Below are 15,023 nucleotides of genomic sequence, written 5' to 3' on the forward strand. Positions count from 1 at the left end.
AGTTGGAAAGATTCTAGACATTGACCATTATTTAATTTTTAAAAAATTTTTTTAATAAAAATATCAATCCAAAGATTAATTAAAGTTGTGTAAATATATAAAAAAAAAATGCAGTCTTATTTGCAAAAATCAGCTTGAATGTGCTAAGGTGAAGGTTAAACTAGTCTCAACAGAAATCTGTTCTTTTCTCAGCTGGGGTGCTTATCCCATACTTTGTCCCCTTTTTTTTTGAAACGAAGAAAAACTATGTAAAAAATTCATTTTGTTGCTTTACATTCGATCTAGTACGGCACAATCATGTTGGCACAACGGTTCTCGCCAGATTACTGAAGTTAAGCAACATTGAGCCTGGCCAGTACCAGATGGGTGACCATTTGGGAAGGCAAGGCGCTGTATGTACATCCTGGGAAGGTTGGGCGTGTGGCCAGCACCTTCACCCTGAAAAAAGAACTCCTTGCTACAAAAGTATCTACAAAGTTGTAGACGGCCTATGCCCCTCCAGAGGCTCAAGGTTATGGTGGATGGACATTCGATCTAATATGAACCTAATCGATAATTATCCCTAATTTCTACAGATGGAATCTAAGGAAAATTTCAATGGTATCTTTAAATTTTGTGAAAAATTTAACCCTTATCAAAACTTATTTTATTCTATAACACAGAAACAAACATTGAAGGAATCCCAACAGAGTGCTCGAAATATTAAGAAAATTTCAAAAATAGAGCATAATATTTATTCATATGTGTTACAGAAGATCAGAAAAACACTGGTACTGTCGGTTTCAAATCCAAACTAAGCTGACCAACATTTGGTCACACTTTCTTCAGCCCATGTACATGTTTTTTTTTTTTTTTACACAAGCATCACTACATTATCAAGACCCAGAGGCCACTCGAAGATAAGGGTGAAAGAGTGTACAATAGAAATTGGACAATATAGTAATCATTAGTAATGGAAATTCGGTAAATTTGATAACTTATATGGAATGGCTCATCAAGAACTTGTTTATGTTAGTTTTGAAGACAACCACATTGTAGTCAGCCGGAAAGCAGGAAAACGAAAGACAATTCCGCAGGTATGCAGTTCTAAGAATGAAGCTTTGTTCATGGAATCTACGTTTAGGTTTAGGCACAGATAAAGAGTGGGGGGAATTATTGATAGTGTTTTCAGCTAGACGAGTGTTTCTTGTGAAAGTTTGGCGAGGGGGGACCACAGACTGAAGCTCAGGCGAACACTTTCCATGAAAATAACGATACATCAGAGACAAACTCGCATCATCTCTTCTGTGAGATAGAGGTTGCAAGGAAGAGAAAAGGACATCTCCTACGAGGCTACGAAGTCTATTTTGAACTCTATCAAGGCAGGACAAGTCCTTTCTAGCAGCTCTTTCTTTTGTTTGGATTTAAAACCGAGAGTACCAATGTTTTTTCTGATCTTTTGTAACACACACACATGAATCAGCTGGGTATAAAACTGTAAACATCAAAGTACAGAATTTGTGTACTTTGATGTTTACATTTGCACATGACACAATGGACTCTTCACAAGTTTTACAGTTTTTTGTTTTTTTTCAATATTTAATATTCGATAAAAATACACAATAAAATTAAAATATTGCTTCATTCTTATTTTAGTTACATAAATTATTTAAAATGAAATGAGTTTCAATATTAAACTTATTTTTTACTAAGATTCGGTTTTAATAAATAAATTCCATTCATAAAGCACTAAGTTATAACAAGTTCCATCGATACACGTGAAACATTGAAACAAAAACTCACTCAGTTGAGCACTTGCCATGAAAATAATGATAAAGCAAAGACAAACTCGCTACATCTCTTCTGTGAGATAGAGGTTGCAGAGAAGAAAAAAGGACATCTCCTACGAGGCCACAAAGTCTATTTTGAACTCTATTAAGGCAGGACAAGTCCTTTCTAGCAGCTCCTGCCCAGATGTGGCAACAGTACTCCATCCATAGACGAACTTAGCTCTTATATAGATAGAGAATTGCATCAGTAGTAAGATATCTAGTAGATCAATAGAAGGATCCCACCATTTTTCCAGCGGCTTTGGCAACAGATTTGATGTACATGTTCCATTTCAGATCAGGAGTAAAGGTCAAGCTCAGAAGCTTGTCAAAATATGAGCCCCCCCCCCCCCAAGATGAGAGCCATTCATTTTAATTGATGCCAGATGGGGATCAGAGCGTTGATGATGTAAAGATAGAAGCTTGGTTTTAGATGAAACCTTAAAGGAATAAATTGTAAGATGGACAACATCTTGAAATTTGGAAGATAGACTTTTGTCACTTGTTTGTTATAAGCTTTGTAATTACATTGAGCTTCATAAATTAAAAGATCGGTATTAATAAAAGGTGAAATAAAATTGGAAAAAAACATTTCCACAAACTTTTGTAATAAATAAAGGCACTTTCAGAATTTTCTTAACTTATTTTCATCTAATAAAAATGTTCAGATAATGAATATTTTATTTTGTGTCTTTTGTGTATTATTTTAGTGTATTTGTTTTGTTTTTATCTAAAAGTTATGAATATTGACATTTTAGGATAGGGTCTTCTTGATTTGTCTGCCCCTGTTCTGAAAGTTGTTCCTCCAAACTAATGACCCTAAAATTCTTCAGAATAACCAAAATACATAAGTACAACTAAATATAAATTTATCTTGATGTTTTCTGAAAATATTTGATCCGGCTAAAAATTTTTTTTTAGAGTGATGACGTTTTCCTTTACTATCTGAATACATTAACGGAAAGTAATCATGTAATGAGTTATTTCCCTTGATCTCTACAAAATTAAATCTCTAAAAATTTTCAACATTAAAAATAAATTTTAATGTTAAAAATAAATTTTAACGTTAAAAATAAATGCCAACATTAATTACACATTTGTTTTTTTACTGCTCATTACTAAAATGAAGTTTTTTTTAAAAAATTTGTCTCACAAAATAATTTCATTATGAAATTAAAATCAACAATTTTCTCGTTTCTTTGTAAAAAAAAAAAAGTCAGTCATTTTTGTCTTTTATTACGACCTTTGTAAAATATCCATCTATTACAGAAGGTTGTGTTTTTATATTCCCAAGTAACACTGTGCCAATATAGCTAGTATATAATAAACATTAATAATAAAAATAAATTAAAAATTAATAAGAATTGAATATTGAAAAAAATGAACAAAATAGAAAAAAAGAAATGCAAAGGATAAGACGTGAAAAGAAAAATAAAAGAAACAGCTACATGGATGATTCATAAAGATGACAAAAGATGAGACTAACAAAAACATTTGGAAATGGCTACAAAAAAGAAACCTAAAGAGAGGAACTGAGTCCCTAATAACAGCCACACAAGATAATGCAATTAGAACCAACCATATCAAAGCAAAGATTGACAAAACACAAGAAAACACTAAATGGACAAAAAGACGACACAATAAACTACATAATAAGCGAATGCAGCAAGCTCAAAAAGAGTATAAAAATAGACATGATTAAATGGGGAAGGCAGTACACTGGAAATTATGCAGCCAAGTGCATCTTGAAAAAACTGACAAATGGTACAAGCACAAACCGGCAGCAGTACTTGAACACGAAAGTCACAAAATCCTCTGGGACATGAATATACAAACAGATAAGTAAGAAGACTGGGTGTCATACTAGTTAACAAGAAGGAAAAGTCTAGTCAGACCGTAGATTTCCCTGTCGCAGCAAACCACAGAGTGATGATCAAGGAGACAGAGAAGCAGAGCAAATACACGGGACAAGCTAGAGAACTCAAAGAGATATGAAAGATGGAGAAAGTCAAGATAACACCATTGATAGTAGGAGCACTAGGAAAAAACCCGAAAAACTTTAAAAAAAAAAAAAAAAAAAAAAGAATGAGAAAGATTGAAATCCAAGGGATGGTTGCGAACATACAACGGATAACAATAATGAAAACAGCTGAAATATTAACGAAAACCCTTGATACACATGAAAACTTTTTGATGACAGCCTGTGTGAAAACGCTTAGTGAGTAGTAATAATAATATTAATAATAATATTCCCAAGTTCTGTATCTTTTTCCAACTTCCAATTTCTGCGTACTGTTCTACTTCACGGTGAATGCCCTGGAAAAGTCTCTTCTGATTAGTTTTTATCGGTTTAAAAAGTAATAATTGTAAATGAAATAATCTGAAAAAAATAATGATGAAGAAAGATAAAAATAAAACTTACCTGTAGATTTATCTTCCATATTTTATAGTTTATTTTTACAATTTAAATTATATTTTAATCCACAAAATAAATAAAAATATAATGGCCGTTTCCTTGTTTTTTGGGGTTTTTTCCCCTCTTTCCTAAAATATGCGGATGTTGTTTGAATTGACGATTAAATCTCAAAAAGTATCCGTCGTTCTTGGTAATTGGATCCAATAATCTGTCGACACAAGAAAACGTGACAGAATATCAGGTGCGCGGCGGCGGACAGGGGAGCACGACATAACTTGATCTTTTTATAAATTCCCCCTTTTTTTAAATTAATTCTTTACTTCGACAGTAGCCATAAAATAGTTTACATCATCACAATGATTCTTGCTCTTTGAAGAGAACTGAAAATAAAATAAAAAAATAAAATAAAGTTAAAAAAAAACAAACAACAACAACAACAACTTGGTTGTTATATTCTCAACGCTTCCAACCAATGTAACCTGTGACCTTATTCTGATGCAGCTTTTTTGAACTCATGAACATTCAGTATTTTACAGAATCATTCCCATCTCAGTTCGGATGTGGTGCAAGTCCAGAATTCAACCTAATTAAAATAAAAAAAAAAATACATGGTGCTTGTTAGGTGAGAGATCGAGTTTTTTTTTTTATTATGTGGTTTTAAGCAAAAACAACAGTACTTACTTGTCATGTCGAAAATAGTAATATATCCAAAAACTACGAAAATTCATCAAATAAAACAACTGCTATAGTGTTTTTAGTAAAAAAAAAGTTTATCGCTATCGGCTAAAACAAACCATCGGTCATTACAAAAAAAGAGATAAGTATGTTCCCCGTATTTACAATCTTCAAGGTGTACACATCTAGGGAAAATGCAATTTCACAATTTCCATAAAAATCACTTTTAACTATGAATAATTTTTTACTCACTGAATTTTCGTAATTTTTGGATATATTACTATTTTCGACGTGACAAGTAAGTACTGTTGTTTTTGCTTAAAACCACATATTTAAAAAAAAAAAATCGATCCACTGACTCTATCTTACCCAACACCAAAATATATAGGAAAATCTTTACTACTCGTTATGAATAGAAAATATCATATTCCAAAATTTTCGTAAATTGATAGTTTTGTGTGTGTGTGATTATGCACTTATGTTACCGTGCTATTTTTAATAGTATTTTCAAGTTAAATTCAAGTTTTACAATATCTTTTTATTATTATTACTAAATTGTTAGGTGAAAGTACAGAATAATTACAAAACATCCTCCCCATGTTAAGAATGGCTTTCAAAATAGTAACGCTATTAGAGCTTATTTTGATCTCTATTTCTGGAGAGATTGATGAAGAGGAGGTAACAGCGATGAATTTTAAATATAGTGGACTGGAGCGAGAGAGTTCTTGCTTTCTCATAAAATTTGACTTTCTTAGTTAAAAAATATATATGATCAATTTACGTGATTTTTGGAATATGACATTTTCGTTCCATGACGAGTACGTACATCATAATGATTTTTCATTTTTTCTTCTTTCTTTTTATAGGTTGAATTCTGGATTTGCACATCTGATGTTTTATGGGCTATGGTTAGAAATCATTCCCAGGGTACTCCATAAAAAGAGCAGTCTTGCAGTTAAGCCCGGCAAACTCGAAAGTAAGTTCGACAACTCTAGAAGGGTCACCATCAGTATTTACAGTCAAATCACAATATTACGAATTATTAAAGTTTTAAAACATAAAATAAAAAATATTTAATATTTCATAAATATTTTTTAAAATTATTTAAATATTTTTTCTTTTCTTTTATTACGCACAGCAAAGTTTCACGGTTTTTAAAAAAATATTTTAATATTTTTTTAATTTAATTTGAGGGTAAAACCGTCAAATCATGATATTACGAATTATTCAAATATTTTTTTTTTTAAATATTTATATATTTTTAAATATTTTTAAATATTTTATTTCAATGATTGAGATTGTCGGACTGACTTCCCATCTTGGTTGTTATCGTCACAAGTGACATATGACCAAGTGGTCCCAGACGTTCGTTGTATCCAAGTTTACAGTTACCCAAAGGTGCTGAATTCAATCCTGAATGAAGGTAGTAAAAAAGTAACATTCAAAACAGAGAATCAGCAACTATGTCCCAGAGCCTAGCTGGAGTCCGAACAGGGTACCCCCGTAATAATAATAATAATAAAGGGTTGGGTTCGAGACTCCTAACAAACGGTTCCCCAGTTCGATACAAAACACCTGATGAAGGCCGGAGGACAAAACGGCCGAAACGTTGTGACGATAACAACCAAGATGAGGAAGACAGTCCGACAATCTCAATCAATGAAAACACCTCATCTCAAAAATACAGACAATTGCTATTTTATTTCAAGTTTTCCGCTTTACACACGACAAAGTTTCAGTTTTTTTTTTATATTTTGTTCTGTTAAGACAATAATACAATTTTTAAAAATTGTTTCTTTTTCTGTTAAATAAATAGTTATAAATATATAAAAAATGTATATTTTGTTCGTTTATTTCATTTAATCAAGTGGTTACTTCCAATTTGTTCAATATAATTTTCTTAACACCATAACACATGATTTGATGGTGTAAATATTGATGGTGACCCTTCTAGAGTTGTCGAACTTACTTTCGAGTTTGCCGGGCTTAACTGCAAGACTGTCCTCCCCCCCCCCAAAAGATCGAAAACTGAAGTGATATTATACAAAAATTCGGTAAGTTCTACATAAAGATATCCAAGTCTCAACAAAACGTACATCACGAAAGTAGACGTAAAAAGTTTGTTAATATAACATTTAAAACCAAGATGAGAATAGTAGTTCAAATAATGAAAATCGTCAGTCATCATCTCAAAAATATATTACGCGTATTTATGCATTTCATTCCCATAATAAAAAAATCATATGAACTTTAAAAGAAAACAAAATCTCAAATTCTCATAAATATTTCATCAGATGGACATCAAAGATGTTTACATAAATTTCTAGTTTGTTGACATTTTTTTTTAAAGACATGAATTACTTTTAACCTATTATTAAATCAAAATCTTGTCATAGATTTAGTTTTTGAAATTTTTTCTTTTTGACAAATTATTGGTGCGAGGAAAGCTATAAAAATGCAAGTCATTTAGAAATACCATTAACTCAAATTACAATAGGTCTCTTGGCCTTTTGGTCAAGATCAGGGTGTGGTATCTGTTCTTCGGATGCTTGCTGCACTTCCATTTCTTGTTCTCTTTCGGTGGAGGAGAAATCCTTCACAACTGAGACAATTTTTATTTTTGTACCTTTTCTCCACGTTAAAAAACAACCCTGGTGTCTAACTTTGTCCCGTGGGGAGGCATTGTAAATAGGTACAATAAGTCACAAATAAAAATAAAAAAGAAGGGAAATACGATAGATCCAAGTATAAAACTTGGTAATCGATAAAACTTGAATCTTTATGAATATTTTCATCTTATTACATGTAAATTTAAAAATTTAAAAAGCTAGAATGACATCTTTTGAAAGGGAATTTGGGACGTTAAAAACGTACACAAAATAAATAAATAAATAAATAACAACTGAAAAAAAACAAACAAACAAACAAAAAAACTGAAAAATTGGAAAATAGTCAAAAAAATTTGGTGCTCACCGTACTATATTTTAAATAGTATTTTCAAGTTAAATACAAGTTTCACGATATCTTTTTTATTAAATTGTTAGGTGGACATACAGGATAATTACAACACACCCTTGCCTCCTGATGTTAAGAATGGCTTTCAAAATAACATTATTTCAGCATGGTAACATAAGAGCATAAGTACCCCCCCATTTTTTTTTTCGAAATAATACTATTTAGGAATTACTTGGTACATCTTTTGAAAATAGTTCTATCGAATTTAAATTGTCAGTTACAATCTGTCTTCTATACGAATCCTGAATATTAGTCGATTTGATTTTTAGTGAGCGGATCATAAAATCTAAAATAAGATGATGTTTTAAACACTTTATTTTACAAAAAAAAAAAAAAATAAATAAATAAATAAAAACATGTCTTAAGAAAACAATATTGATTAACCCCACGCCACTATAAACAGATAATTATTATTTATTATTTTGGTACCATTTTTTTTTTTTTTAGTTAAGCAACAACAACAACAAAAGTAGAAAAGAGTTTTAAATTTATAAATTCCATAATTTTCCATATTTTTAAAAATGTGAATTTATTTTGTTATCTTGAAGGGGGAGGGGGTACCCCACAAAAATAAAATAAAACAAAATAAATTCGCTTTTTTTTTTTTTATCTTAATCCAAGGACGATCAAGAATTCTTTTGTCAAAAAATCAATAATGGATATATTATCAAAGCATAAAAAGGTCAATAAAGAAGTTACGTACTTTCCTATGTTTTGATGGCTGGTATTGACTATTAAAAAAAGTCATATGTTGGGATAAACAAGGGTCCAAAAACAAGCACACGCTAAAGGAAGAGAGAATCGGGTGGGTAAAAAGTACTAGTAGAATTTTGATTTTTTTGGTTTGAAGATTTACAATAAACAAGGGGAGGTTACTCTAAAATCCTTGCATAATCTCCATGTTAAAAAAAAAAAATTTTTAAATAAAAAGTCGTTGAGCAATTTTCATTTCTCAGGTTTCTCGTTTGTATAAAAGTGTACAATCCCTGGGGGAAAAAATGATGTTGACAAATTGTGCTCCACTAGTGTTCACATTAATATCATATAAAACCATAGGTTTAGTTACTTAATTTTTTATACATAATACTTACTTAATTCATTCGTTGACATCTATGTTGATGACACGACCAACTATGGCAACACATCAAAGGCCGTAAATGACAAAGCTCTCTCTGATTTCCTCTCCTCTGATCTTGAGCGCGTAGTTCAATGGGGAAAGAGATGGCTGGTTATTTTTAATGCATCTAAAACCAAGCTCCTAACTTTACATCATCAACGCTCTGTTCCTCATTTAGCATCAATTGAAATGGATGGCTCTCGTCTTGGGGAGGCTTCATGTTTTGACAAGCTCCTGGGTTTGACTTTTACAGGGTACTGAGATTTGGGGAAATCTTTGTAATCCATTTTCGGAGAACATTTTAATTGGTTTGGATAGAAAATTTGAGCTACCAATATATAAATGTATGTATGTATGTTTGCATGTCTGCCTAAAACATTCGACAGAGGCGATGGATTTTCACAAAATCAGTATTGTTTTGAAGTTCGCCCCTTCAGACGACAAATACAGAAAATTTGGCTAAAAGCATTAATTTTTTCACCTTCAACTGGGCACTTTTCTAAAGGGAGGGGTTGCTTTTTTCGCCGATATTTTCGAAAGTCATCCCCTCTTTTCGATTGTCTAGCCTTAATTTAAACCATCATCACTTCCGATTTGGCGGTGGTCGTAACAGCAAAGACATCACGTTTTTCCCACATTCTTTTCCTCCTTTGCAGTACGGGTTCAAGTCTGCCTTCCTACTACCACTTTTATTTTTTTTTTCTTTTGCTCAACACACACCTCCAAACACCTGGGCAACGCCGGGCTGAAATGCTTATATATATATAAAATTGAAAGTGTCTGCATGTGTGTGTGTGTGTGTGTGTGTGTGTGTGTGTGTGTATGTACATTTCCCTATGCAATAACTCTGTCAATTTTCAGTCTACAAACTCGAAATTTGATATACAGGGTATTGAGATTTGGGAAAATCTTTGTAATCTGTTTTCAGCCAGAAATTTGTCAAAGTTCAATGATTTGACCTTTGAGAACTCTACCAAACTCCTCCAACAATTTTGAGTATAAACAATTGAAATTTTAGATATAGGTTCCTTGGACATGGATCTAACTTAATAACTTGATTTGAGCCCAAAATAAATGTTGAGGGGTCATAATGGGGGTCAAAGTTAAAAAAGATTTGACCTCTGTGGTCTCTATCAAATTACTCAGACAATTTCTGGCCTAAACATTTGAAATTATACACAAAAGGTATTCAGAGATAGGGCAAGGTTTTTAATCGGTTTGGGTCGAAAATTTGAGCTACCAATATATAAATGTATGTATGTATGTTTGCATGTCTGCCTAAAACTTTCGATAGAGGCGACGGATTTTATCAAGATCGGTATCGTTTTGAAGCTCGACTCTTCAGACGACAAATACAGAAAAATTGGCTAAAAACATTAATTTCTTCACCCTTAACTGGGTACTTTTCTACAGGGAGGGGTTGCTTTTTTCGCCGATATTTTCGAAAGTCATCCCCTCTTTTCGATTGTCTAGCCTTAATTTAAACCTACATCACTTCCGGTTTGGCGGTGGTCGTAACAGCAAAGACGTCACTTTTTTTCCCGTTCGTTTCCTCCTTCATGGTACAGGTTCGAGCCTGTCTTCCTGCTACCACTTTTTTTTTTTTTTTTGCTCATCACACACCTTCAAACACCTGGGCAACGCCGGGCACTCATGCTAGTATATATATATATATATATATATATATATATATATATATATATATATATATATATATATATATATATAGGCTTGAGATATTCAAAAGTAGGGACTAATGAACTCAACGAGGTTGTTAGATAGTGCTTCATAACAATAGCAAAATATTTTTTAATTATTGGAAGGTAAACAGTTACATTTGGTCGCTACAAACAACCATATGTTTCAGTCAATGGGACTTCATCAAGCGACCCTGAACCATCTGACGCTAAAGAAAAAAGGCTGTTTCTAGCGACCAAATGTAGCTGTTTACCTTCTGATAAATAATATATATATATATATATATATATATATATATATATATATATATATATATATATATATATATCAATAAGTAGGTAGTAATCTCTATTTCTATAAAAAAGGAAATTTGTGTGTGTGTTTGTGTGTGTATATGGTCATTCCGTATGGACTCAAAAATGGCTGGGCCGATTTATATGAAATTTCTCACAAATGTACTTTATGTATCTGGCAGTGTTCTTAGATAGGTTTTGCATTTGAATGTCTTCAATAAGTATCGATAATAAAAAAAATCGAACAAAAGAAGGAACAGGCGATTTTAACCAACGTTGATACCTTATACAGCCTAACATCACAAGTGCATTTGAGAAGTTTTGTTACCACACATGTAGAAAGACCCATCATATAAAATCAACACTAGGTTCTTTGATATGACAGGAGCACATTCGAAATGAATGCTTCTGTTTAGAGCACAATTGAAGCATGATACTTGACTTTTGCATTTTAAACTTTAATTCAAAACATCTTCTATAATATACATTTCACGTGTCTGTTTAAATGTATGTATGTTTGTATGTCTGCCTAAAACTTTCGACAGAGGCGACGGATTTTCACGAGATCAGTATCATTTTGAAACTCGACCCTTCGAACGACAAATATTGAAAAATTGGCCAAAAACATTAATTTCTTTACCCTTAACTAGGCACTTTCTAAAGAGAGAGGGTGCAGTTTTTGCCGATAATTTTGTAAGTAATAGCCTCTTTTCGATTGTCTAGCGTTAATTTAAACCTACGTCACTTCTGGTTTGGCGATGGGCACAACAGCTAACACGTCATGTTTATTTTTTTTTCCACTTTCTTTTCCTTCTTCGTGATACGGGTTCGAGCCTGCCTACCTATTACCACTTTTTTATTTTTTTTGCCCTCGCAATTTTCCTTTTTTTTTTGCTCAACCAACATCCTTACACACATCTCCACTTTCTTTGCTGCCTTTGCGTTACGGGTTCGAGCTTACCTGCCTACTACAACTAGTTTTTTTTTTCTCAACACACACCTCAAAACAACCTGGCAACGCTGGGCACCCAGGCTTGTTATATATAAAAATAATTTTGTAAAATCAACAGTAGGTTCTCTACAATCTAATGTAGACTACAATGTATTGTGGACTAAGTCACTGCCGAGAGGCATATGAAGCTTCCTCCCTGTGCACTGCGATGGATCCCCAACCTAAGCAGGCAATCAATCGATTTGATTAAAAATAGTTTCACTGATTTTGATGACAATAAAAATATGGGAGTGTGAAACCGTTGTTGATCATCATTCAATTCCAGCCAATGTCAGGTCTCCTTGCCAGTAAATAGTAAAAAAGAATATATAATTTAATATATATATATATATATATATATATATATATATATATAATTTAATGTATATATATTTACCCACAGATATAAACTGATAGGTCATAGTATGGCATGCCCGGAGCAGGCTGATGATTATTCTCACATACCTCATAGACAGATTCCTTAAAATCAGGTCAAGTGTTTTCACAATCAATCTCTTCCATCTCCTTAACTTGTTTCTCCCTCACAATATTTTCCCTTAGACGGGCAACATCAAGTCGCTTTGGGATAGCCACACTAGCTCCCCTCATCTTGGTCTTCACAACACACTTAATCTTTGCACGGACCAACCGATGGTCGGTCCAGCACTCTGCACCTCGCATGACACGAACACTGCATATATCCCTCATCTCATGTTTTCTGACTAACACATAGTCTATCAAGTGCCATTGTTTGGAACCAGAATGCATCCAGGTCATCTTGTATTTGTCTTTCTGCTGAAACACGGTGTTACTGAATTTAAAACCCATCTCTGAACAAAACTGCAACAACATCAGACCATTGCTATTACACTTGCCCATGCCATGTTTACCCAGCACATCCCAGGTTTCAAAATCTCTTCCCACCCTAGCATTAAAATCTCCAAGAATGAAGATCTTATCAGCAGAGGGAATGCATCTAACTACACTGCACAAAGCAAGGTAGAAAGCAACCTTTTCATCTTCTGTTGCATCTATAGTGGGTGCATAGACACTCAAAAAAGTTGTATAACGACCATTTACCAGAGGTAACCTCATAGTCATGATCCGGTCACTCACACCACAGGGAAGTTCTTCCAGGCTAGAAAGAATTGATACCTTTATAGCAAAAGCCAGCCAACTCAGAAAACTGTCCCTCATCAGCCAGCCTGGTCTCAGACAGAGCAACTATATCCATGTCATAACGTTGAAGTTCCTTAGATACAAGAGCAGATCTATACTCTGGATGCGTTATTGCTGACGGCAAGTCAAACAGCGTCTGCACATTCCAACAGCTGATGGTCATTGTTATATATTTCCTCGCAGTAGCATGATGACGACCGGGTCCAGGCTGTGGAGCCCTGAAACACCTGCTGGGTCAGGTCCTGGAAATTCCAGTTTCCCTTATTGCCATTTACGTTCATAATCATACTTTCAAACTTCATTGAATGTTTTGCCATTTTAGGCTACAGCCAACCCTTTTCTTTTCTTTCGTCCCACTAAGCAAGATACACGAGATGGTAAAAAGTGTATCTAATTTATATCGAGCAATGCCTGTGCATGAGGATTGTTATAGTGGGGAAAGACTTTGCACCGAGACAATCCCACTCTCTAAACAACTGCCAACTTGATCCAAAAAGAAGAGCAAGTCAACATCATTGGATGCAGCAGTCATCGCAGGTTTTATATCAGAGTTTTCCTTCTCTTAGGGAAGTTGCCTTCACCACGGCTTACAGATCCCTCTCCACCCACCATGCCATTTGATTCATGACTGGGACTTAGGTTGCTCGGCACCAGAGCATATTCCACACACCGGTGGGTCATGTATGCCGTAGCTTACAGGGCCTAAGCTCCTCTGGAGGTTTCTGTCAGGGTTACCTCACCCTTAGCCTTTGATTAAATAACCTTGGCCCACAAGGCAGTGGAGGTCCAGTTATATGGCGCAGGACACTCGCCATTCATCAGAGCCCCGTTTGCATGGCAGTGGTCACGACGTGCATGTGGGGTTGATTTGTCTGGGAGAAACACAGAAAGATGCTAAGACATCTGTGTGCTTTTAACACATGTCCACACCAGACCTTGACCATTGATATATATACAAACATACATACATATATATATATATATAGCTACTTGTATTTTCTCTACCGCTCTCCCTCAAACCAAGACTGTACCCTAATAAACAAAGTCTCAGACAGCATAGATATAGCACTCTCCCTCGATACTAGTGCACAAATACATGTATTTGGTGACTTCAATGTCCACCACAGTAACTGGCTAGGATTCTCTAATCACACAGACATAGCTGGTAGCGCAACACATAGCTTCTCTATATCTCATTCCCTATCTCAGTTGGTTACATTTCCAACATGTTTCCCAGACCAGCAAGATCAACATGCCTCACTTCTAGATCTCTTTCTGACAACGGTTCCCAATGACTGTACAACAAATGCCAACAGCCCACTCGGGAATGCTGATCACGCTGTGATAATGGTAGAAATCAGCCTAAATTCTCGCCCTAAAACTGAAGACCCACTACTCAAAACAATGAGGTATTACAAAAAGGCTGATTGGGAAGCTATCAGGGAGCTCATCAGAGATGCCCCATGGCAAAATATCTTTACTCTTCCAGCGGAACAGTGTGCAAATGAGACCACTGAATGGTTCAAAACTGCTATTGAAGCACATGTTCCGCACGGAAATTCTATAGCAAGCCCCACTCTCCCCAATGGTTTACTTCTGCTTGTGCAGCTGCCATTTGTAAAAGGCAGCATGCGTTCCACAGATTCAACCGACATAAGTCCGACTCAAATAAACAGAAGTTTATAGAAGCTAGAAATAATTGTAAGAGAGTGATAGAGACAGCTAAGACAGATTACTCTGAAACCACCAGAAAACGCATCGAAGCACAGAAATTAGGAACCCGGGATTTTTGGAAAATCTACAACAGCGTAGTAAATAATGGACAGTCAAC

General features: G+C 34.2%; 1 protein-coding gene across 1 annotated transcript in view; it reads right to left on the reverse strand.

The window, feature by feature from the left end:
- The window catches only part of LOC145277543 (uncharacterized), a 30,101-nt gene extending 21,354 nt beyond the window's left edge, over window positions 1–8,747 (reverse strand). Inside the window, exons 1-2 of the mRNA XM_080129011.1 lie at window positions 8,618–8,747; window positions 4,231–4,604 (exon numbers count right to left, since the gene is read on the reverse strand). Of these exons, the coding sequence (XP_079985137.1) occupies window positions 4,231–4,249 (19 nt within the window). The 5' untranslated portion in view covers window positions 4,250–4,604; window positions 8,618–8,747. The remainder of the gene's footprint in view (window positions 1–4,230; window positions 4,605–8,617) is intronic.
- Between the last annotated feature and the right edge of the window lie 6,276 nt (window positions 8,748–15,023).

The sequence above is a fragment of the Euprymna scolopes genome, chromosome 6 (genome assembly GCF_053919585.1).
Source record: "Euprymna scolopes isolate OS-2025 chromosome 6, ASM5391958v1, whole genome shotgun sequence".
NCBI classification, from domain to species: Eukaryota; Metazoa; Mollusca; class Cephalopoda; order Sepiida; family Sepiolidae; genus Euprymna; species Euprymna scolopes.